The 25,362-nt window shown below is 40.2% G+C and overlaps 2 protein-coding genes and 1 pseudogene across 5 annotated transcripts in view; all 3 read right to left on the bottom strand.

Moving 5' to 3' along the window:
* Nucleotides 1-25,362, bottom strand: part of RABGAP1 (RAB GTPase activating protein 1) — a 188,919-nt gene that overhangs the window by 65,649 nt on the left and 97,908 nt on the right. For all 4 annotated transcript variants that reach the window (XM_062207601.1, XM_062207597.1, XM_062207598.1 and 1 more), the window contains one exon: nt 22,590-22,740. In XM_062207601.1, coding sequence (XP_062063585.1) covers nt 22,590-22,740 — 151 coding nt within the window. The remainder of the gene's footprint in view (nt 1-22,589; nt 22,741-25,362) is intronic.
* On the bottom strand, nt 2,292-3,388 carry GPR21 (G protein-coupled receptor 21). Its single transcript, XM_062206902.1, has one exon. The coding sequence runs from the start codon at nt 3,385-3,387 to the stop codon at nt 2,332-2,334; it is 1,056 nt and encodes a 351-aa protein (XP_062062886.1). The 5' UTR covers nt 3,388; the 3' UTR covers nt 2,292-2,331.
* Nucleotides 8,720-13,424, bottom strand: LOC133771830 (dnaJ homolog subfamily B member 6-like; annotated as a pseudogene).

Raw genomic sequence — 25,362 nt, forward strand, 5'->3', positions numbered from 1 at the left:
CTAATACAGACTTAGGAAGGCAGAGACAGCAAGCAACTGGGTTCCTGCCACCCATGTAGGAGACCTGGATTGAGCTCCAGATCCCATCCTAGTCACTGCAGGCATTTAGGGGAGTGAATAAGCAGATAGGAGCTCTCTCTCAAATAAATACCAAGTTTAAGGAAAAACGGAATTAAAAGCTTAGCTTAAAAAAAAAAAAAACTTCATTGGCCATTACTAAAACTTAAAATATTCTTTTCCACTCTCAAAACCTTTTCCTAAAAAAAAAAAAAAAAATCAATTTTCTATAAAAATTAAAACTTTTCAGATTCCCATATTTGCTGAACTAAAAATTTACAAACTGAAAATCTGAACAGGTTATACTCTGTTACATATAAAATAAGACAGATTTTTAAAGATTTGTATAACATAAATAAAGAGAAAAGACACGCAACTATATTTTTCACAATCCAATAGAAAAGGTTTTCCACGTGAAATGACAATTTAACAAAGTAATTTCTAACATAATCTGCAATTTCAGTATGAGTTCTAAATTCTGAAAATGCTTGGAATAAAATTTGATAACACTAGATAAAGACAGCCAGAAAGTTTTTGGGAAGAGCCCAGAATCTGAAGTTCGAAATGCTTTATACAATAAAAATTTAAATACAACATATTTGAGTTTAAAATCAAATTTAAAACTGTAAGAACACTGTCAATTATTTTAAAAGGGGGAGGGGGTTTCTAAAATCATGATGCAAAATCAAAGCATGTTTGCCTGTTTTATAAATACTTGTGTCCTTTCTTGGATTTAGGAATCCATTTTAGCCCATGTCCCTTGGGTTTCTTCCATCTTTCATCTCACTGAACAGCACTGTCACATTCAGATTATAACATCCAGCCAAAGGCAGAGATCAAGTATTTCCCCTGAATATTTCGAAAACATGAAAACGAGTAGAAAAGCAGAGGAAATCCTCTCATGCGGGGAACTGCTGGAAATCTTTCTCTCCTTTTAGAAAAATAAGCCTCTTGCTCCAAAAGGTGAAAACATCACAACCACATGAAAACACATAACCACTTACAATAATAATTCCACACAACAATGAAATCCTATAGATTTTGCTAGTACTTCAGAAAAATAAAAACAAGAAAAAAAATGATAAAGAACTGTATGGCAAAGGATTTTTTTTTTTTCCAGAAAAAGAACAGCAACAGAAGACTTAGATTTGCCAAAAATCCCCCCACCCTTCAAATGTGGATTCCTTAACACTAACTGAAAAACAGTTTTAAAATATAATCAGTTGATGCCAAATTAGTTGATTTTGTTTAACTATAAAGAAAATACCTGAATTAACTTCCTCTATTTTAAAAATGAGTTGGTTCAGTATATATTTTTGATCCAGTTACTTATGAAACCATTCTCCCTGCTGTGCCACTATCTCAAAAATCTTTGAAATAAAAAGAACACTACAGACACATTTTTCACATACCTTTATCATTTACAACTCTCAGTCTATTATTTATTTTTTAGCTTAAACATACTTTACTTTAAAAGGGAAAACTAATTCAATTCAAATATTCTCAATGTACACATACACAAAGGCATTGGCAAAATACTGGAACACAATCACTTCTCTGCACACAAGTCTTTAGATTTCTGCAAAGTATGACACAAAAAGTGGCTTGGGTTTCATAAACTAAATGATTTAACTGTAATTTTGCTTTATGGTTCCTTAAAAAATTCTAAAAGTATTCTACAACTATTCACATTATTCATCCCACTGAGAATTCTCTCATGAGAATAAAACATAAAACAATTAACTTTCTAAATGATAGTGTTGAAAATTACAGAGCAGTTATACTTCCATATGTAAAAAATAAATTAAAAATCCTTTTAATTAATCAGTATATTCTAATATTCCCTGTTAAAAGAAAACAATTGCACATGAAGCCAAAGTAGCTGGAAAGAACCCAGAAAAGCAACAAGAAAATGACTTTTCAAAATGCTGACGCCGTTCACACCCAGGTTCAGTCATGCCAGCTGGAGAGAGGTGTTAGATATGGCTTTATTCCTTTTAAATCTGAGAACTGTAGTCATTTCCATGACATTTCAAAAATTGGAACCTAGAGCAATTTATCTTCATGATACTGACTCTTGACTCTTGTGATTCAAAAACGTTTTCAGAAAATCGTATCTGTAAACTTAGAAGGCGTCTGGATGGATCATTTGCTAGCTATCACTTAGAGTCCAATTATTCTGTCCTGGATTTCCTAGTGAACTAGGAATATAAAGAGATAAAAAGGAGGGGGAAAAAAGGGCCACACACAGAGTGACCAAATACGTGATTCATCTCAGACGTGACATCCATTTAGGGGGCCTTTGCTCCTAACTGTGTAAGGATCCTTGGCTGTGGTCTGATTTGTACAAGAAGTACACATGGCCCCTGAGAGGTGCTTTAGTCCCTTTTGGAAGACACTGTTGGAGAGACTATAAATGACACAATTGCAGAAACTGTTACTAATAGCAAGCCAGGTGGTCAAGAAGGATGCAAAGCGGTTGCTGTGGCCAGTGGAGCTTTCCAACAAGAAGTAGATGATATACGGCAACCAGAGGATGTAAAATACACTAGTGATGCGGAACAGGACCATAGCATAGCGCTTGTCTGGACAGGCCTGCACTTCCCCAGTCTCCCCACTCTGGCTGCTGAAGCGGGCTTGCCTTTCGCTGATTTCCTTTGTGTGCTGTTGGCATATGCGGAAGATGTTGAAATAGGTGAAGCAGACAATGAGGGCAGCTGGGGCATATAGCATCATCACGATGAACAGGGTGAAGTAGGGATCGGTGTGCCAGGACTCTGCACACCACTGAAACACATCTCCATGATATCCAGGTTTGCCCCAGTGGAAAAAGGAAGGCAGGAAGACCAGGCTGGAATAAAGCCAAATCAGGAAAATACACAGACGTAGCCTCCAGGGTGTCACCAGTGTGTTATAGGTTAAAGGTTTAGTGATGGCAATATATCTATCGATGCTGATACAGGCCAGAGAGGCCATGGAGACACTCTTCAGAACTGACACTACAAAACCAAATATCTGGCAAGACAGTGACTCCTCTACTGGAAGGGGGTAGTGCAGGAGTGATAAAGAAGGGACCAGGCAGCTTACCCCAACCAAAAGGTCAGCATATGCCATAGTCTGGATAAAGTAACTTGTGGTGTGATGGTTTAGCAAAGGTGCACAATGAGATACAAAAATCACAATGATGTTGCCAGAAATGATCAATACAGTTAGAAAAACAATAATAAGCACTTCCAAAAGGCAAAAGTCGACAGTTTCCAAATAACCAAGTGCCAAGAGGCAAAAAGGGCGGCTGCTCTGATTACCATCCAAGGTGGAGCTGGAGTTCATCTTGAGCTCAGGAGCCATCTCTCACTTCATGCTGCCGCTTGGCTGCTGCCAGCAGTTCGAAGGAGCAGCTCCTGTCATTGCGGTCAGCTTTGCATGTGTGTAATAATGGCAGAGGAGCCTTAGTCCCCAAGTTCCTGGTGCTGCCGCTCTGGTGCATTGTCTGCAGTGCAATTCCCCTTTAAATCCTTCCCGGAATAGGGAGAGCCAGCAGCAGCTGTCTGGCCAGTCTCAGATGTGGCCATGGTGCCAGGTTCACCACACACATAGCACCAGGGGGGTAAGGCAAACTCTGGGGGGCAACATCTTCAGGCCAAGTGAGGGCAGGGAGAAGGGGCGGAAGAGAAGGAAGGTTAGGAGCTTCAGCAGGAGTTGTAATGAGTCTCCTCTGAACAGCTGACAGAAGAAAAGGAGAGAGCATTTTATATTTTGCATTCAGTGCCCTAATCAAAGAACTCGGCTAGCCCAGGCTGGCATTACCCTCCCACTCTACCCCTCCTAGCACCACTATTCACCATTACCTTCAATTACACCCCTATGTTAATTGCTTCTGACTTTAGAAAGAAGGAGCAGCCACATCAAGCTTTCAGGATCATTATAAAACAAAAGCAATCACAGTCAGATCATTCCACCCCTTTTTTCTTTCATTTGAGCCTTTTGGGGCAGAAAAGAAATTTGCTACAGCATTTCTGAAAACATTTCACTACAATTACCACGAATAAAATTACCCAAGATAACTTATCTTCCTCACTGAATCCAATGCAATATTTTTGCCTCTTTACAAACATTTCAACAGAATTTATCTGTTTAGCTCAATTTCAGAATATTACCTGTAATTCTGCATGCTGCAATCCAAACAAAAGCCACAATACATCCTTAACAGAAAGCCTTGCAAAGCAGGAATGTGGTTCAGCCCTGAGTACTGCAGAATTGAGACACAGAGGGAGGGGAAAAGAAGTAGGAGGGGAAACAGGGAGAAGAGGGGGCTTGGGAAAAGGAAGAAAGGAGGAGGGGAAAGAAGACGCATGTGCATGAACACACTCTGGCATCTTTGGCAATTCATAATTCATCACCAGAGAGGTGCACCCCAATATGCGGACTGCATGGTGGATGGGGGGGGGGAGGAAGGGGGGGGAGGAAGGCGGGGGCGGGCGGGGGGGGGCTGACTTTGTGTGGCCGCAGTGCAGCATTTGAAAGCTGTTTCCTCGTCTGTCTGGAATCCCCCTTTGAGCAGATAAACAGAATTTCTACTGGTAGCAAGAAGGGGTAATAGTCAGGAAAGAGTCAGAAATTAAACTGAAACACACTGCCTGAGGGGTAATGGTGAGGGGAAATTCCTATTTTCTTGTGACATTTTCCAAACAAAGAGCAATATTAAAGAAAGGAAGTACGTGAACAGTACACAGTAACCTAGAAAACATAATTCAGCTGCACAACAAGTCCTAGCTGGAAGACTAAAAATTCAGTACTAGTCATCTTCCTCATGATTTCTTGGATATTGACCAATATTAAGAAACTTTAAAATCTGTTTTTTCCCCAAGGGAAAAGTAAAGAAAATGTTACCAATTCTGAGATCTCCAGAAATAGCACATACTTAGGAAGTGTACCTATCTCCACCCAACCTCAAAAATTACAAGAAGCTTCATGAATATGCATACTTGTTTCTATTTAGAATAATGAAAATTGGGGTTATATTGTGGTTTTTCTGGTAGTGTCATAAATGATGACACTTTTCAGGTCACCAGGAGTGTGGTGCTAGGGAACCATGTTGGCATTTCTAAGCATTGTAGGAGGTCTGCACACCTGGTAGAGAAATACTTCATGTGATTCAACTGTTATTTTTCATTTATTTTATACAAATGCTTTCTCACTGCAGGTAAATGACCATTCATAATTGGAATTCAATGAATTTATATTTTAAATCTGAAGCACTTTCTATCCATATAACATGTTAGTACACGAAGGCAAAGAAATAAAAAAATCTATTACAATATAAGCCTGATAAGCAATGTTTGACAAGTGTTGATAGAAAACTAGGGGAAGTACAGAACAGTAAAAAGACCAACAGTACCAAAGTACCCATCTGGTTCAAATCCTGCTCTAATATTACTTACTCCTAGCCTCAGTTTAATCATCTGAAAAATGAGGACAAAAATCCCTATTTCACAGCATCGTTTAAAAAATAGACAGTGGGGGCAGGTGCTGTGGCATAGCAAGTAAAGCCACTGCCTGCAGTGCCGGCATCACATATAGGTGCCTATTAAAATCTCAGCTGCTCCATTTCCGATCCAGCTCTCTGCTATGGCCTGGGAGAGCAGTAGAAGATGGCCCAAGTCCTTGGGCCCCTGTACCCACGTGGGAGACCTGGAAGAAGCTCCTGGCTCCTGATTTCAGATCGGCCCAGCTCTGGCTGTTGCAACCATTTGGGGAGTGAACCAGCAGATAGAAGATGTCTCTCTCCCTCCCTCTCCCTTTTTGTAACTCTGCCTTTCAAATAAATAAATAAATAAATCTTAAAAAAAAAAAGACAGTGTATACAAAATGGGTTCCCCAAAACCTAGCACATAGGGAGTGCCTATATAACTAAAACAGCCAATGTTCCCCACCAATCATGTTACACTGCTTAATGCTTGCCTCCTCTGAATCATGAAGAACCACAGATTTCTGTAACTGCCAATTCTATAGCACACAATGGCTCTCTACTCAAAAACATTTAGGCTACTCATATGCAAAGCAGTAAGATATCTGGAAGAGGGCTGGCACTGTGGCACAGAGAATAAAGCTGCTGCTTGCAAGGCCAGCATCCCATATGGACTCCGGTTTGTGTCCTGACTGCTCTACTTCTGATCCAGCTCCCTGCTGATAGCCTGGGAAAAGCTCTGAAGACAGCCCATATGGGAGACCAGGATGAAGCTTCTGGCTCCCAACGTCGCCCTGGCCCAGCAATGGCTGTTTCGGCCATCTGGTGAGTGTACCAGCAGATGGAAGATTCTCTCTCTCTGCCTCTGTTTCTTCCTCTCTCTCTGTAACTCTTTCAAATGCATAAATGAATAACTCCTGAAAAAAGAAAAAAGATATCTGGAAATAAGGAATGATAATAAGCATCAATTATTCCCTCAACATAAACAACTTCTTTTTCTAGGCCTCCAGCCATAAGTTCATCCTGTGTTGCCTTTTTTGCCTGTTAGTTACATATCCTCTACTTGATTGGCGTGTACAGATTTTATCCAACATATGTTCAAAGCTAAATACATTTTTCCTGCCAAACAAGCTTCTCATTTTCCCCCAACACTTCCCCAGGCTCTGGTATGAAATTTAGGAACCATTATGATCACTCCCTTAATCAGTCTCTCTTCACAGTCACCAATTCCTAGGAATCTTTTTTTTTTTTTTTTTTTGAGAAACAAAACAAAAAACCTTTATTTCTGCTCACACCTAAATCATTCCATGACTTTACTATGTATATTGTCCTTAAGTGATTGTACATTAAAAATACCCTAGAAAACTAGAACATAATTTTAAGAATGAAAAAATTAGGGGTGGCATTGTGATATAACAGGTTAAGCCACTGCCCACAATGCCGGCATCCCATACAGGTGCCGGTTTAAGTCCTGGCTGCTCCACTTCTGATCCAGCTCCCTGCCAAAGTGCCTAGGAAAGCAGCAGAAGATGGCCCCAGTGCTTGGGCCCCTGCACCCATATGGGAGAACCAGATGAAGTTTCTGACTCCTAGCTTCAGCCTTGTCCAACCCTGACCATTGCAGCCATTTGGGGAGTAAACCAGCAGATGAAAGATATCTCTAGCTCTCTCTCTCACTGTTCCCCATAACTCTACCATTCAAATAAAAAAAAATAAATCCTTTAGGGGCTAGCACTGTGGTGTAGCAGGTAAAGCTGTGACCTGCCATGCTGACATCCCATATGGGCACTGGTTTGAGTCTAGGCTGCTCCACTTTTGATCCAGCTCTCTGCTATGGCCTGGGAAAAGCAGTAGAAGATGGCCAATCCTTGGACCCCTGCACCCACGTGGGAGACCCAGAAGAAGCTCCAGGCTCCTGGCTTTGGATCGGCGCAGCTCTGGCTGTTGTGGCCAACTGGGGAATGAACTAGTGGATGGAAGACCTCTCTCTCTCTGCCTCTCCTTTTCTGTGTGTGTAACTCTGACTTTCAAATGAATAAATCCTACAAAAAAAAAAAAAATGGATTGATTACTGTAAAAAAATAAATCTTTTAAAAAATGAAAACACTGCTTAACTGTTTCTTTGCTTAATGTTTATTCCTTCCCTCACAGAATTGTTACCAAAAAAGCCCAATTAATTGCTAAATCATTACTTATGAATAGGAAAGTCTGAATACAATCTCAAAATATACTGAAGAAAATATAATGTAAGCTTGGAATTCACCTTCATGAGTTGGATGAAATGCTAATACAGTGACACCAGATGACCAGGCACAAAATCATACAGACACAAGAAGGCTACAGATCCCACTCACATACACACAAAAATGCAAATTTGCATTTCTTTTTTAAAAGCAAATGACATTTTTTTTCCTTCAAAATTGTACTTAAGCCAACTGCCACCAATCTCCTTTGGGTTTTCCTCTCTTGGAAGCCCTCCTCCATGCTGCTCTGGCTGGAGGTCCTTGATTCTAATAAATATTTTTAAATCTCAAAACAAACAAGCAAATAAACAAACAAAAAATGACAGAAGACCCAGCTTACCAGCTTTACTTTTTTAAACCTAAGCTTAACATTACGTATTTAATAATTTAACTGTCAAAACTTACTAAATTACCAGCTTTCATGTACAACTACAGCCTTAATTTATATTAAACCAGAAATGTATCACCATTAATACATCAATATCTTTCACCACCAGATACTGAAAGTAACGAAATTGCTTCTACAGAAGATTCATCCTGGCAATGTTAACCTCACTGTAGGCTGACACTACTTGGCTCACATTTCAAATGCAATGGAAAAGCAGATTCATGCTGGTGTTAGTATACAATTTTGTCCTACCACTAACGAAGAGTCACGGCTCACTTGAATTACATTTAGTAAAAATAAAAAGAAGATACAGAGATGTACAACAATTTTAAAGGCAAAAAGAAAAAAAAAAAAACAAAAAACACAAAAAACACAAGGTCCTAGGTCCTATTTACTTGGTCCCAATAATAAACTTCAAAGTCTATGACAAACAGGTGCTTCAATGAGCTATTTATAAATACTTCAGATTTGGTACAATTGTACTGAAAGTTGAGTTCATATGAAATCTTCAAAAAATGTTCCTATTAATCCTCAAATGGTGCTTATAATAGTTTAACATTTCTGTTAAATGTGTGCTCTGAAACAGTTGTTATCCAAGCGCAGCAACTGCTCCTCACCATGTATTGTTAGGACTTTAACTGCCCATTTTCTTCAACTTCTACTCTTGACCATTGTTAAAAAATTGTCTCTGTAGTGATTTTATTGCCATTAACTATTTTAGTAGCTGATTTTTTTTTCAAAAGACTTTTATTTGAGAGGTAGAGTTACAGAAAGAGAGAGGGAGAGATAGAAAGGTCTTGTATTCCCCAGATGGCCACAACGGCCAGAGCTCAGCCAATCCAGATCCAGGAGCCAGGAGCTTCTTTTGAGTCTTCTATGTAGGTGCAGGGGTCCAAGCACTTAAGCCATCATTTAGTGCTTTCCCAGGCCATAAGCAGAGAGCTGGATCAAAAGAGGAGCACCTGGGATATGAACTGGTGCCCATATGGGATGCTGGCACCACAGCTGGAGGCTTAGCCTACTAGGCCATGGTGCCAGCCCTGCTGATATAAAGTTGTGTATCTCACTATCACCAAATGATATGGAAGAGAATGAAGGGCTCTGTGACCCAGTGACCCAAAAGAAGAATAACCTGTATTAAAAGAAAAAAAAAAATCCACCTTCAAAGAATGGAAACCCACTGAAGGCAGAGGAAAATGAGCTTGGGCTTTGCCTGTTTCCCCTGGGACCCTATGATTCCCCCCAAAAAAATCCTTAAAGAAATGGGTCCTCAAAGAAATCAAATGAAAATGGGTCCTTTCCATCAAAAAATTTCCTGAAGACATCAACTGGGCTATGGAATGTGAAGCTAAACTCAAATGACGGTCACAGAATGAGTTCGCCTCCTCCACCATTCAATCCTTCTTCCCCGATTGGTCATGGTTGTCCCATTTTTTAGCATAAGGTAACGCCTCATAGGCCTCAGCTACTCGTCTGAATTTTTCCTCTGCTTCATCTTTATTCTCAGGATTTTCATCTGTGTGCCACTTCAGCAACCATTTCCTAAATGCCTTTTTAATATTCTTGGGTAAGACATGTCTCTGAATGCCCAGAAATTCACAGAATCTACCATGTTTTAACAGGTTGCTGGAAAAAGTCCTCCTGGGCCAGGGGTGCAGGCAGCCAGCAGCAGGAAGGAGCAGAGGTAGGGGTGGAGGGCAACAGCCTAGTCTTCTCCAGGCTCCAGCATGGCTGGCTGTTAACTCTAAGAAATCTATTTTTTTATAATGGCCCTAAAATTTATTTTCTCCTTGAGTTTTTAATTTTACATTTTCATTAATTATCATCTGGACTTCTGGTTTTGTTTGCTTTTGTTGTCTATTCCACTCTGTCTGGTGAAATACCTGAAAGCACACATTTTACCATGGTACTCCCCATACTATTTCCCTCCATGCCAGGGTACTCATTATTTTAATACTTCCCATACACTTTACTTTTGAACCCATATTTGAGTGCTTAATAAGTACTGAATGAATTAAGTAATGATTGCTGGGAGTTACAGTATTTTAACAATAAGAAAAAGCATTCACCAAAAGTAGGAGTCCAGGTTTTTTGTGAGTTTGGGTATCCAAATTACTCTCTCTACATCTCATGTTGCTCATGCATAAAACTAGACAGCTTTGGGGCAGACGCCCCATATGGGCCCCCGTTCTAGTCCCAGCTGCTCCTCTTCCAGTCCAGCTCTCTGCTGTGGCCTGGGAAAGCGGTGGAGGATGGCCCAAGTCCTTGCGCCTCTGTACCTACGTGGGAGACCTGGAGGAGGCACCTGGCTCCTGGCTTCAGATCAGCGCAGCTCCGGCAGTTGTGGCCATCTGGGGAGTGGACCAACAGAGGGAAGACCTTTCTCTCTCTCCTTCTCACTGTTTGTAACTCTACCTCTCAAATAAATAAATAAAATATTAAAAAAAAAAAAAACCTAGATAGCTTTGCCAATAAGAGGGTGGCAATACACTAGTTGATAAATTCAGAGAACTAAAAATATAATAACAAGGAGCTGGTGCTGCGGCACAGAAGGCTAAACCTCTGTCAGCAGTGCCAGCATCCCATACAGGTGCCAGTTCAAGTCCTGGCTGCTGCACTTCCGATCCAGCTCCCTGCTAATGCACCTGGGAAAGCAGTGGAAGATGGCCCAAGTCCTTGGGACCCTGCATCTATGTGGGAGACAAGGAAGAAGCTCCTGGCTTCGGCCTGGTCCAGCCCTGGCTGTTGTAGCCATTTAGGGAGTGAACCAGCACATGGAAGACTAATCTCTCTTTTCTTTCTCTGTATCTCTGCCTTTCAAATATAAGTAATTAAATCTTTAAAAAAAAAAAAAACAATAAAAACACAATAAAACTACAAGCTGCTATACTACTATCCTTATTACCTAACAATAGTTTTATGTTGTTTTTATTTTAGTAACACCATTCTAGGGACCACACTGAAAATAGCCACTTAGGAAACTTTAAAAACAAACAAACAAACAAACAAACAAAAAAGCAGATGTCCACATTCACTCGAATTAATCAAGAATGAAATATACCAAAAAACAACTTTATCATTGGATGGTGAAATTACAAGTGATTTTTAAAAATTTCTTCTTTATAGCTTTATGTATTTTCTGAATGTCATAATTTCTATATACTATTTTTACAATCATGGAGGAAAGAAAAAAAAAAAAGGCTATTAGTAAATCTAACAAAAAAACTCTGGCTGAATCAAGTCCTTCTAGAGCCAATTAATCAGAACAGAAATGATGACGCCAGGCTTAATTAAGGTACTTTATGAGGCTCAGTTCTACTTGTCCATAGGCCATCAAAGCAACATATCCTCAGATGGTCTTTGCTTCTCTAACTTGAAATAAACCCTCTGAACTGCAGTTCAAAATTCTCACAGAACAAGACTATCATTGGATAAACTGTATGAATTTGCGAATATTTAACAATTTCAGGGGATGGTGCTGTGGCACAGCAGGTTAATGCCCTGGCCTGAAGTGCTGGCATCCCATATGGGTACCGGCTTGAGACCCGGCTGCTCTGCTTCCAATCCAGCTCTCTGCTATGGCCTGGGAAAGCAGTGGAGGATGGCCCAAGTCCTTGGGTTCCTACACCCGTGTGGGAGACCCGGAAGAATCCTGGCTCCTGGATTTGGATCGGCGCAGCTCCGGCCCTTGTGGCCAATTGGGGAGTGAACCATTGGATGGAGGACCTCTCTCTCTCTCTCTGCCTCTCCTCTCTCTGTGTAACTCTGACTTTCAAATAAATAAATTTTAAAAAAAAATTCATTTCTGGTTGAATATTTCCTGATCTGCAAAAATTACAACTTCTATTTATTTCAACCTAATAGAAATAAATAACAAAGTAATAAATTAAAACGAGAAAATTACAGAGCTAAAAAGGAAGAAAGATCAGTTTCTATTTGGCTGAGACAGCACCTTTCTTAGGTCCTGTAATCATGACTCTGTCCTTTGTATCCAGTCCACTTGGGCCTCATTCCTTTGTAATCATAGCCTCTACCCTAACATCAATGGTTCTACTCCTAACCTGTGTGTATTGATGGTCTTCTCCCCCACTTAATGTTGTATGATTTCAGAATTTCTCCAAAGACAAACCCCTCTACCTGCAAAAGTTGAGTGGCCTTTCTCCCGGTCTTGGTTGGGATAGGCTTTAAACCACGTCCATCAAACTGTCCTCACAAGGGTCCAGAGACACCCCGCCCCCCATTTCCTTTCCTTTATAAAATCCTCTCATTACCTAGTTAATACCACTCTTAGGAACATTGGTTGCTATTCTCACCCTGTCTTTTATACTACAGTGTCTGTTTAAATGTTTACAGCAGGTGATAATAGAAGGAACCAAGGCCTTCAGGAACCAGGCAGTCAACCAAATGCTGCTACAAAGATATACTCAGCCCCTCCCTCCGCACCCCACCTCCAGAGAGTGGCTTGAGACATCACCCCATGCCAGCGAAGAGTACCTCATCACACCATGTCAGCAGGAAGTAGCTCCAAAGACAGATCACCATCCCTCTACCCCTCCTGGACTTTTGTAATCCCATACAATGCCTGCTTTATAAAAAACAAAAGAGGGGAATGTTAGGAAAATGGCACAGTCTTATCTATGGAGTGATCTATGCCCTGACACCATCCTAGGCTCTAGCCCCTGCCACCATTGCTGGAAGCCAGGTAGCCACATGGCCCAACCACCAGTGTTAGTCCCACCCCCATCCTAATGGGATTCACTGCTCCTACTTCCCTGCCTGCACTCTGGCAAAGTTTTAAAAGGACCTGTTCCTGAACACGTGGCTCTCTGCTCTCCTCTCTGCTCACTCTCCTTTCCTAGCTATCTCTTCTCTCCTCTCTCTCTTACTCTTTTTCCTTCTTCACCCCTTCCCTCCGGCCTGCTGGGTTTTTCCCAATAAACTCTTTTCCTTAAAAAATGAACAAATAAATAGGAAGAAAGGAAAAAAGGAAATATGCAACAACAAAAGAGAGAAACTTCAAATTACATTTATTCTGCTCCAAACCAATTCAGAGGTTTTACTCCTACATGTGAGAAAGGATCAATTTCAGTTCTTCAGATTCATAAAGTTCGCCTCTGGGTATTATCTGTCACTTAATATTGGTGAAGATGAGCTTTAAATGTTGATTAATCTAATATTCTAATGTAGTTAGTGACAGTTTATTTATATTCTATCATTCCAAAAACTATCTGAGGTACTTCGACTCATCATTATTTTTCCTCTCCCTCATACCCCGTACTCATGTAATCACAGTGCCAAGGATTCTAATTGGAAATTCACCCAAGCTGGACAGTAGTCCCCCTTTACCTATAGTTTTGGCTGCTGCAGTTTCAGTTTCCTGTGGTAAACTACGGTCCATATTTTGAGGAAGACAACATATTTTTTATTATACTGTTATAATTCATCTATGATGTAGTTACTGTCAATCACTTAATTTATCAAATTTATAAATGAAACATCATCATAGATATGTATGTAAAAGGAAAAAAATGTATTTATGTTTAGGTTTCAATAAAAGTACTATCTTTTTTTTGTTTAAAGATTTTATTTATTTATTTGAGAGGCAGAGTTACAGACAGTGAAAGGGAGAGAGAGAAAGGTCTTCCTTCCATTGGTTCACTCCACAGGTGGCTGCAATGGCTGGAGCTGCACCAATCCGAAGCCAGGAGCCAGGAGCCAGGAGCCAGGAGCTTCTTCCGGGTCTCCCATGCAGGTGCATGGGCCCATACACTTGGGCCATCTTCTACTGCTTTCCCAAACCATAGCAGAGAGCTAGATTGGAAGAGGGGTAGCCAGGACTAGAACTGGTACCCATATGGGATGCTGGCACCGCAGGCGGAGGATTAGCCTACTGTACCATGAAGCCGGCCCCAAAAGTACTATCTAGTTTCAGGAATCCAATGGGCTCCAGAAACATATTCTTTGTGGACAACACAGACTACTTTGCCACTAATCCAAGTAACAATTATCTTTTGATGAATTAATAAAAACTTTGACTATACTTAACTTTACTGCATTCTTATGCAAGTATTCAGAATGCTCTTAAATCAATAATGATAATATAAATAGTAACAATAACTATGCTGCCATTTTTAAAAGATTATTTATTTGAAAGGCAGAAAAAGAGAAAGAGAGAGAGAGAGAGGTGTCAATCTCCCATCTGCTGGTTCACTCCCAAAAGAACCACAATGGCTGCAACTGGGCCGATCCGAAGCCAGGAGCCAGGAGCTTCTTGGGGTCTCCCACATGGGTACAGGGGCCAAAGGACTTGGGCCATCTTCTACTGCTTTCCCAGGCCACAGCAGAGAGCTGCATGGGAAGTGGGGCAGCCAAGACTCGAACTGGCACCCATATGGGTCGCCAGCACCGCAGGCAGCACTATGCCACGTGCCGGTCCCTACGTAGCTATTTACACTTCATTTGGGGGCCAGCGCTGTGGTTTAGCACGTAATGGCTGCTCTACTTCCAATCCAGCTCTCTGCTATGGTCTGGGAAAGCAGCAGAACATGGCCCAAGTCTTTGGGTCCCCGCACCCATGTGGGAGACCCAGAAGAAGCTTCGGCTTGGCACAGCTCTGGCTGTTGCAGCCATCTGAGGAGTGAACCAGTAGATGGAAGACCTCTCTCTCCCTGCCTCTGCCTCTCTGTAACTCTGCCTTTCAAATAAATAAATCTATCTTAAAATATATATATAATATATATATATTATATAAAATATATAATATAATTACTTAGTATGAACTATGTATCATAGTATGCATTTTCAGGTATTATCTAAAAGCAAATTCTGACAAATCTACAAATAAGGGTACAAATATTGTATCCCAATTTACAGACAAAGAAACAAAAGTCTAGGTTTGCTAAGCTGACCAATGCTAATGGCTAGAATACAGAACTAGGAACTGAGTCAGGATAACCTGAACCTGACTTTAGATGGCCACTCTTAATTATTCTGCTTACTGCCTTCTAAACCTGAATATGTGATTTGCCTGTTGAAACGCTTCAGTGACTTCCTATTGCCCCAAATCTTTTGTGGCTTTTTAATACCTGGATCCTAGTTGTTATCTTTTCGGTCATCTCTCCACATACACCCCGTGAAACTGCTGAGCATTTCCTCAAGCTCTGTCTGAGAACGTGCTGTTCCCTCTAATTTTCAACACCACACCTGAGATGCAGCACCCTACCCAACCCCAACCATTCACCCCTTAGATAATACTGAGTAAGAAACCTTCTAGAATACTGGGATGAGAAATCCTTTGTGTCATTCACTGCACAGCAATATTCTTCCTTCTATAATTCTTATGCAACTTTACTGTAATGTTTATTAACAGTTTATTTCCTCCAGTAAAACTGCAGACTCATTCAAATCAGTGACAAGTTTATCTTATTCATAGGCATATCCATGAGACCTAGCATGGGGCTTGCACAGAGTAAGCATTCAAAGGGCATTTCTGAATGAATAAACAATGGCCCATGAAACAAAAGGCAATTCTGCTTTTGGGCTGGAAGTTCTTCCAAAATAAAACCCTAGTATGACAGCTGTCTACTTCAACTATAATTACAAGTTGTGGAGTCATAGTCTGAAATCTGTAATTCTGCAAATCCAAAATTTTTGAGTGCCCACATGAATCTACGCATAGATTCGAAAATCCAAAGCATCCAAAATCTGAAAGACTTGTCATTCCAGGCATTTCAGGTAAGAGGTACTGTATTAGGTTGAAGCATATGAAATTGCCTATTTGTGGGTCAAAAACTGTCTAACAGCAGCAATTTTAATATAAACAACCCTAATATGTTACTAATCTTGTAATTCAGGAAATCTTTTTTTTTTTTTTTTAATTTATTTATCTGAAAGGCAGATTTACACAGAGAGGCAGAGGCAGAGAGGGAGAGAGAGAGGTCTTTCATCCGCTTGTTCACTCCTAAGATGGGCACAACAGCTGGAGCTGTGCCGATCGGGAGCCAGGAGTCAGGAGTTTCTTCCAGGTCTCCCATTTGGTCGCAGGGACCCAAGGACTTAGACATCTTCTACTGCTTTCCCAGGCCATGGCAGAGAGTTAGATTGGAAGTGGAGCAGCCAGGACGCGAACTGGCATCCATATGGGATGCTGGCACTGCAGGCGGCAGCTTTACCTGCTACACCACAGCCACCAGCCCCTTCAGGAAATCTTGAGAACCCCTAGACAGATGACTTATAGAAATTCAACATAGGAATAAAGGCTTCTCAGAGACAGGATATAAGGACTTAAAAATTTACCTTCACAAATAATAAAGGGCCATAATATACTAACTATTATCTGGGAGCAGACTACCCAGTTCTAGAAGCCCCTTACAACCCATTTTCTTGCAGAACCAAATAAGAATACTCAGTTGTAAAGTGGTGGAATCATGGCCTATGTTGGGATGCAGACTGAAACATACGAGCCATTGCTGGTATTCACAAGGGATTGGTCCTTGGAACCCTAGGTCCAAAATCCTTGGATTTTTCAAGTCTTTTTATAAAATGGCGTAGTATCTGTAAATAACCTCCCACATGCATGTCTGCTTGCTTGCCTGCTTGTTTTTTTAATTCAAAAGGCAGAGACGAAGAGAAAGAGAGATCTTCAATATGCTGGCTCATTTCCCGAATGTTCAGAATAGCTGGGAATGGGGTAGGTTGAAACGAGGAGCCTGGAAGTCAATCCAGGTCTCCCACATGGATGGAGGGATCTAGTATTTGGCTCATAAACTACTGCCTCTCAGGGTGCACATTTACAAGAAACTAGATTGGATGCACAGGAACTGCCCAGTCACTGCAATATGGGATGCTGGTATTCCAATTTCTTGTGGCTTAAACACATAAAAATTTACACACAATAAAGATCTTACAAAAAATCTTGGAAACTACATTTACAAAATCTAGAGATAAAGGAGAACTTAACTAAGATACAATATTTTACATAAAAACTGAAAATGTTTTGTATGGCGTGAAACCATAAAGTCAATAAAAAACTTACAGCTTAAAATTTTTATAATGTAGATGCAAAGGATTAATAATGTAGAGAGAGTTTTTAGAAACTGACATCATAGGGGCCAGCACTGTGGCACAGTAGGTTAATCCTCTTGACTCCTAGTTTTGGATTGGTCCAGTTGCAGCTGCTGTGGCCATTTGGGGAGTAAACCAGCAGATGTAAGACCTCTCTCTCTCTCTGCCTATCAAAAAAGTAGATCTTTAAAAAACAAACACATATACCCCAAATAGGGGCCAGTGCTGCGGCACAGCAGGTAAAGCTACCGCCTGCAGTGCTGGCATCCCATATGGGTGCTGGTTGAAGTCTTGGCTGCTCCACCTCTGATTCAACTTTGCTATGGCCTGGGAAAGCAGTAGAAGATGGCCCAAGTCCTTGGGCCCCTGCCCCAACGTGGGAGACCTGGAAGAAGCTCCTGGCTCCTGGCTTCGGATTGGCGCAGCTCTGGCCATTGTGGCTATCTGGGGAGTGAACCAGCGGATGAAAGACCTTTCTCTCTCCCTCCTTCCTTCTCCCCCCACTGCCTCTCTGTAACTCTGCCCTTTCAAATAAATAAATAAATCTTAAAAAAAAATACATAATAGAAAAACAATGAAAATAACAATAGAAAAATATGAAAAAGTAAATCACAGAAGAGCAAATTATTAAAATTTACTGACAGAGTGCTACAAACTGAAGACATGCTGGAATCCCTTATGTCCACTAATAAAAAAAAAAATGAAAAACAGTGACAACTAACACTGCTTTGAATAGGGGTCAACAGGTGCCTTGCTGATGGAACTTAAGGGTGGTGGGAGAATGAACTGTCACAGGCTTTTAGAGAAATAAACTAGAATTAAGTAATTAAAAAATATAAAGAGAACATATTTCATGCATTTCATAATTTCATAGGTATAATTCTAAGATAATCATATTTCCCTTCCTCCCCCTTCCCTCCTCAATCCCCTTCCTTTTTTAATTTTTGCAAAAACACAATTTCAGTTCACTCTATAATCATTGGCTTAATGCACCACTAACCATAATATTCAAGAAGTAAAAAGTAGAAAGACCACAGTTCTACAGAAGTGTAAACAAGGGCTAAAAACAACTCAATTCACAAGAAGTAATTAAACACGGAACTCCAATAAGCAGTTTAAAAAATGTATTACCCTTTGATTGACCAAACTCCTCACTACTCCAAACTTCATGTAGATCATTTGAAGGGATATTTAGTAAAACACTATAAATAAAACAATATCCCTAGAAGCCTGTGGAAAATGTAACCAAAAGGTAAGTTTAATTTGGTGCAAAACATTTTTGAAATCCATGCATTCACAAGCGTCTTCAAAACATTCAATGCAAAGTGCATACTATGAAAAATTTATGCATGAATTTAAAAATATGGCTTATACATTTAATGGAATACTTAGTATTTAAAAAATAAAATAAAAAAAGCAAGCTACTGATACTTTCCCAAAATGGATGGGTTAAAGACATCAGATACAAACAAGCACATACTATATGACTGTTTATTAATTTAAGTTCAGAACTTGTAAGGAGAGAAAAGTCAGAATAGTGATTACCTCAAGGATGCCAGAGGAACAGTTATCACTAAACACGGACAAGAACAGCTTTTTTAGGGTAATGGCTATGTTCATGCTCTTGCCGGCAGCGTGTTTTATATATAAAATGTCATGGAATTGTATATTTTAAACAATGTAAAAAGTAGTTCCTTCTCTCAAAAAAAGCTTCAAAGAAAGTTAAACTTACCATTACATACAATAAGTATTATTTGAGAAAGACAAAAAAGCAAAACCAGCGTACACGGAGTATCACTATTTTGAAAAAAGCATTCACAATATAAGACAGCTAGATAATTTGTATTCTCTGATCACTAATCAGCAATTTCAACTGAGACACATCCATTTAAAAACTTTTTAAGGTTCTAACCATATGCATAAGTTTGATGTGAAATATAAAATGCATATCACTAATATATATAAGTCACCAGTAAAATATCCTTGTTAAAGATGGTCTCTTATATACACATGAGGCTCCTTTTCTAGAAAGTGAGGTCACCATTTTCATGGAACCAACAAATAGAATACAATCAGTAACAGACACTACATGTCTTTAAATTATCTCTATGCACAGCCTTGCCAAAATATGTATTTAAAGTAATAAACTCAACTGCAAAACCAGTTCTTAGTTTTTTTTTGTGTGTGTGTGCCAACTGTTGAAATCCTTACTTAGTATAGGGTTGGTTTTCTGTGTACAAAGTTAACTGAAATGAAACTTAATGGAGAATGAGACTGGCAAGGGGAGAGGGAGGAGGAGGAGGAAGAGGAGGCAGAGGAGCAGTGGGAGCGTGGGTATGGTGGGAATAACTATATTCCTAAAGTTGTACTTAAGAAATTTGTATTCCTTAAAAAATAAATTATTATTACTGTTATTATTAATAAAGTAATAAACTCATAAGAAATCATTTTTGGAAAACATTTCAAAGGACTGCAAAAGCAGACCTAGAAAACATCACCAACCCAAAAGATGACTCACCAACAAAAGAAAATAATCAACTAATTGTACCCTTTGCTAGACAGACATGTTATATAACTTCACTCTTCAATGCTGCTATTCATGCTATGGGTACAATGCTCTTCCCGTCTTTCCAGGTACAGGGAGGTCTGTTCGAGTCCATCTTCAATGTTACACTCCTGATGAAGACTATCCAGCTTACCCAGGCTGATTTAATCACGTCTTTAGTGGATTCCCATTGTCCTTTTTCAGACATATTCCATTACGTGACAGTTAACTGCTTTTGTATTTGACTTCCTGGCAACAGCATTATTGTCATAATATGCACTCAAAACACTGGCTAAACAATTATATCAATATAATGGAGGGAATCAGAATATTCTTTTTTTAAAAAAGAAAATAAATATTTATTCATTTATTTGAAAGTCAGAATTACAGAGGGAAAGAGAGAGAGAAAAGAGAAAGATCTTCCATCCACTGGTTCACTGGCCAGACAACAGCATCGGCCAGGTGGAAGCCAGGAGCTTCCTCCAGGCTTCCTGTGTGGGTGGCAGGGCCCAAATACTCAGGCCATCCTCTGCTGCTTTTCCCAGGCCATTAGCATTGGATTGGAAGTGGAGCAGCCAGGACGCAAACTGGTGCCCACAATGGAATGCTGGCACCACAGGCAGCGGCTCTACCTGCTACATCACAACATTGACCCCAGAATGTTACTATTACTTCTTCTTTTTTTAAGATTTATTTATTTATTTGAAAGGCAGAGTTAGAGAGAGGCAGAGCCAGAGAGAGAAAGATAGGTCTTCCATCCACTGGTTCACTCCCCAGACGGCTGCAACAGCTGGAGCTATGCCAATCCCAAGCCAGGAGCCAGGAGCCAGGAGCCAGGAGCTTCTTCCAGATGTCCCATGTGGGTACAGAGGCCCAAGCACTCAGGCCATCTACTGCTTTCCCAGGCCATAGCAAGAAGCTGGATCGGAAGTGGAACAGCCAGGAATGAAACCAGTGCCCGTATGGGATGCCAGGACTGCAGGTGGCAGCTTTTACCCACTACGCAACAGCGCTAGCCCCAGAATGTTATTTCTTGAAAAACAAAAAATAGCTGTCTAGAAGTAAGATCATGAGAAAGAAACACCTTAAGGTGTTTTGTTTTAATTTATACTAACAGCTTCATAGAGATAAGGCCTTTTGTCACACAAAAAAGTTCTTAGAACTCAGGTTTGGCATTTGCATACCGAGAGGAACTGTTTCCTAGAGATAAGCACCAAAAATTTGAGAAAACTAAAGCTAAAGTCAAGAACACTAAAATGAAGGCAGAGAACACTGCCTAACCTTGCAGAAAATTACTTTAAATCCTTATATGCTGGAGGCTGGTACCGTGGCTCACTTGGTTAATCCTCTGCCTGCGGCACCAGCATCCCATATGGGCGCAGGGTTCTAGTCCCGGTTGCTCCTCTTCCAGTCCAGCTCTCTGCTGTGGCCTGGGAAGACAGTGGAGGATGGCCCAAGTGCTTGGGCCCTGTACCCGTGTGGGAGACCAGGAGGAAACACCTGGCTCCTGGCTTTGGATCGGCACAGCACCAGCTGTAGAGGGAGGCCATTTGGGGAGTGAACCAATGGAACCAATGGAAGGAAGACCCTTCTCTCTGTCTGTCTCTCTCACTGTCTAACTCTACCTGTCCAAAAAAAACCAAAACCAAAAACAAAAACAAAAAAACAACAACAACTCCTTATATGCTTGCACAAGGAATAAATTTTCTTTTCCTGACAAAACTTTGAAGAATGCCTGAAATGGAGAAGGGGATACTATAAAATGAGAAATTTTTTCACTTTAGCTGAGTGAACTAAAAGGAAATATAGTTTAAAACTACAGAATTATTTTCTTTTTAAGTGCAGAAACTAGAAGTAGGGTTTCCAGGGTCAGCACTGGGTTTAGTGAGCAGTCACACAGCCTGCGATGCTGGCATCCCATAACGGTGCCAGTTTGTGTCCCAGCTCCTTCATTTTTGGTCCAGCTCCAAGCAAAGGACCTGGGAAAGCAGTGGAAGATGGCCCAGGTGTTTGGGCCTCTACTATCCTCATGGGAAACTTGGAGGAAACTTCTGGTTCCTGGCTTCATGCTGGCCCAGTGCTGGCACTGTGACCACCTGGAGAGTGAACCAGGAGATGGAAGACCTCTCTCTATTTCTCCCTCACCCTCTCTCTGTAACTAGGACTTTCAAATAAATAAATAAATCTTTAAAAAAAAAAGCAGTCAGCACTGTGGTGTAGCAGGTAAAGCCCATCCCATATGGGCACAGGTTCAAGACCGAGCTGTTTCACTTTCAATTCAGCTCTCTGCTATGCCCTGGGAAAGCAGTAGAAGATGGCCCAAATGCTTGGAGCCCTGTACCCGCATGGGAGACCCGGAAGAAGCACCTGCTTCCTGGCTTCAGACTGGCCCTGCTTTGTCTATTGCAGCCATTTAGGGATTGAACCAGCAGATGGAAGAACTCTCTCTCTGCCTCTGCCTCTCTGTAACTCTGCCTTTCAAATAAATATATAAATAAGTCTTAAAAAGTCAGGTTTCCCTACTAAGAGCATATTTCTATGAAGTATGAGAAGTACTAAAAAAATAAACAAATTTTCACATACTGCATAACATATTGATCTAACATAGCTACACAATGGGACAGAGGACAGCTTTCGCCTCTGAAAAAAACTTTGTCTTCTCATTTGTGTCAACTCAAGAAAGTGTATCTTTGAACTAGAAGTGTAATTGTTCTTCTACTAGATAAAGGAAGTAAGGACATTCTTGGAAGTCAAATAACCACAAACATCTTTTCATTACAAGTTTCTAAAAGGATTAGTGCTGAAGCTAAATGATCATTTTCTTACCTTTGTGATGAGAATCCGGTATTTTTCAACAAGGTGGTCATTGTTGTGGCAGCCTGCTAGCAGCTGCCAGACCTCTCCTCGAAGAGCTTCAGGGACGCCACTTCTTACCAAGGACGATAACTGCTTTGGTCTTACACTCAAGTTCAGATGCCTAAAAATAAAGTCATACCCGTATGGTCATAAATGATTCTCTTGTGTTACTTTTATGAAAATAAGATTACATGATTTTTTAAAAGCTGACAGGGCAACACACTAATAAAGAAAGTGCTATTGAATTAGATGTGGCTGACACAACGTTAAGGGATTGGGTGAAACAAAGAACCAAAGTTCACACAGATTCTGCAAACCACTCCCTAACCATCTTTAAGTTATTACTCAAATTAAAAAAACAAAACCACAGATAATGCTTTATGGTCGTAGTTTTTCTAAGAGAAAAATTCTAGTTAGTGGACACATAGTCTAAGACAAAGGCTTGGCCTTCCATCTAAATCGACAAGTGAATTGTATATTTATATGTTCTAAGTTAAAATATTTCAAGTCTGTTTTCAGCATGTTTTATGACATCTTCTTTCAAGTAACTTTGCTGAAGGTCTATAGGGGTTAAAAACCTTTCCACTAAACTAGTATAACATTAAAGCAAGTCATTAAAGTCTCTAGGCTTCATTCATCACATATATAAATGGGGGGAAATAAGATTTATGTTGTAACTGGAATACATTTACAAAGCGCTTTTGTACACAGTATCTCATTTGATCCTAACACAAACCATCTGAGATATTTCTAGTTTTACAGATGGAGAAAGTAGTTTGAGGAGGTCAATTAAAAGACATGGGTCATTTTCAAACTCTTAAAACAAATAAATGCTTCATTTATTATACAACAGCTGGTCTGTGATTGAAAGCCAACATTACTGAGTTAATAATACAGGATCCTGATACAGAAAATGCCTATGCCTGTCAGACACAATCAAGTTACTGATACAAAATCACCACTATCTAATTATAAAAAGTCTGAGAGTTTTCTCAAAATGTTCTCAGAACTCCACTTAATAATGCACAGCACATTTAAAAGTGATTAATTCCATGATATTGGTATTTTAATATAATAGCGAAATAATATAATTTTCTCTTCACTTAGATTAAAAAAAAACATAACAGTTGGAAAGCTGCCAGCAAAAGAATAAAAGTAGTTCTATTACTTAATTCACGGATGGGCACATTGTGGCCTCTGAGCCAAATCCAGCCCACCACTTATTTTCAATAAGCAGACTTTTACTGAAACAAAGCCTTGCTTATTTGTTTATGTATTTTCTACAGCTCTTTTGTATTACAACAAAACTTAAATAGCTACAGTAGATTATGATCAGTTTGCAAAGCCTGGAATATTTATAGAAAGAATTTGCAAATCTTAGCTTACTTTTTTTTTTTTTTTGACAGGTAGAGTTATAGACCGTGAGAGAGATAGAGAGAGAGAGAGAAAGGTCTTCCTTCCTGTTGGTTCACTCCTCAAATGGCCACTACAGCTGGCACTGCGCCGATCTGAGGCCAGGAGCCAGGTGCTTCCTCCTGGTCTCCCACACAGGTGCAGGGCCCAAGCACTTGGGCCATCCTCCAATGCCTTCCCAGGCCACAGCAGAGAGCTGGACTGGAAGAGTAGCAACTGGGACTAGAACCCAGCCCCCATATGGGATGCTGGTGCCGCAGGCGGAGGATTAACCAAGTGAGCCATGGTGCCAGCCCAGCACATTATCTTACACTGCCATTAGTCTGTGAGTCAGGTTCCTCAGTTATAAAAATGGACACAAGTTCCATAGGTGAAACAGGCCATAGTCCCCAACATACGGTAAACTCGTTAGTTCTTATTGTAATCACCACATTCATGGTATCCATTGTTTTATTCTACAATAATCCAGAATGGTAGTTATACAGACTTCTATTTTCTAAATGGAAAAAAAAAAAACACCAGTCTCAGAAGACTTTAGTGAATGTCCAAGCCCAAGCCCATACAGTTCAGAAACAGGAGAGGTAGAATTTTAAGACAGGTCTACCGGGTTCTACAATTTTATGATCTTAGCATGCTTCCTCTCTGTAGAATACAATATAACAATAGAAAAAAGTAATGATAAAGTGAATTGATGAAGAGAAACTATGACACTGTATCTGAACACATGACTAAAATAAGTAAAAACAAACTCTCTTTAAACAGATGGAAACTGTTATTTGAGAGTAGCAAAACATAATTACAAATAAATAACAAAGTTTGAAAATGAAACAAATTCCAAGCCATTATATAAAATGCTGGTGAATTCATTCTAATAAAATCTCATCCTAGTGCTGGCATGGCAGGTAAAGCTGTCACCTGCGGTGCCAGCATCCCATACGGGCACTGGCTTCAGTCCCAGCCACTCCACTTCTGATCCAGCTCTCTGCTATGGCCTGGGAAAGCAGGAAGATGGCCAAGTCCTTGGGCCCCTGCACCCATATGAGAGATCCAGAAGAAGCTCCTGGCTCCTGGCTTCAGATGGCCCATCTCTAGCTGTAGTAGCCATTTGGGAAGTGAATTAGTATATGGAAGACTTCTTTCTCTGCCTCGACCTCTCTGTAACTGCCTTTCAAATAAATACATCTTTTAAAAAAAATCTTAGAGTCTAAATGCTGTATCTGGATGATTTTTTTTAAAAGATGTATTTATTTATTTGAAAGGCAGAGTTACAGAGAGGCAGAGGCAGAGAGAGAAAGAGTGGTCTTCACTCCTCAAATGACTGCAATGGTCG

The sequence above is a fragment of the Lepus europaeus genome, chromosome 12, assembly GCF_033115175.1.
Source record: "Lepus europaeus isolate LE1 chromosome 12, mLepTim1.pri, whole genome shotgun sequence".
In the NCBI taxonomy this organism is placed as follows: Eukaryota; Metazoa; Chordata; class Mammalia; order Lagomorpha; family Leporidae; genus Lepus; species Lepus europaeus.

Bases quoted from the DNA above. Each gene is read 5' to 3' on its own strand.
- GPR21 (XM_062206902.1), bottom strand. From the start codon at position 3,387: ATGAACTCCAGCTCCACCTTGGATGGTAATCAGAGCAGCCGCCCTTTT.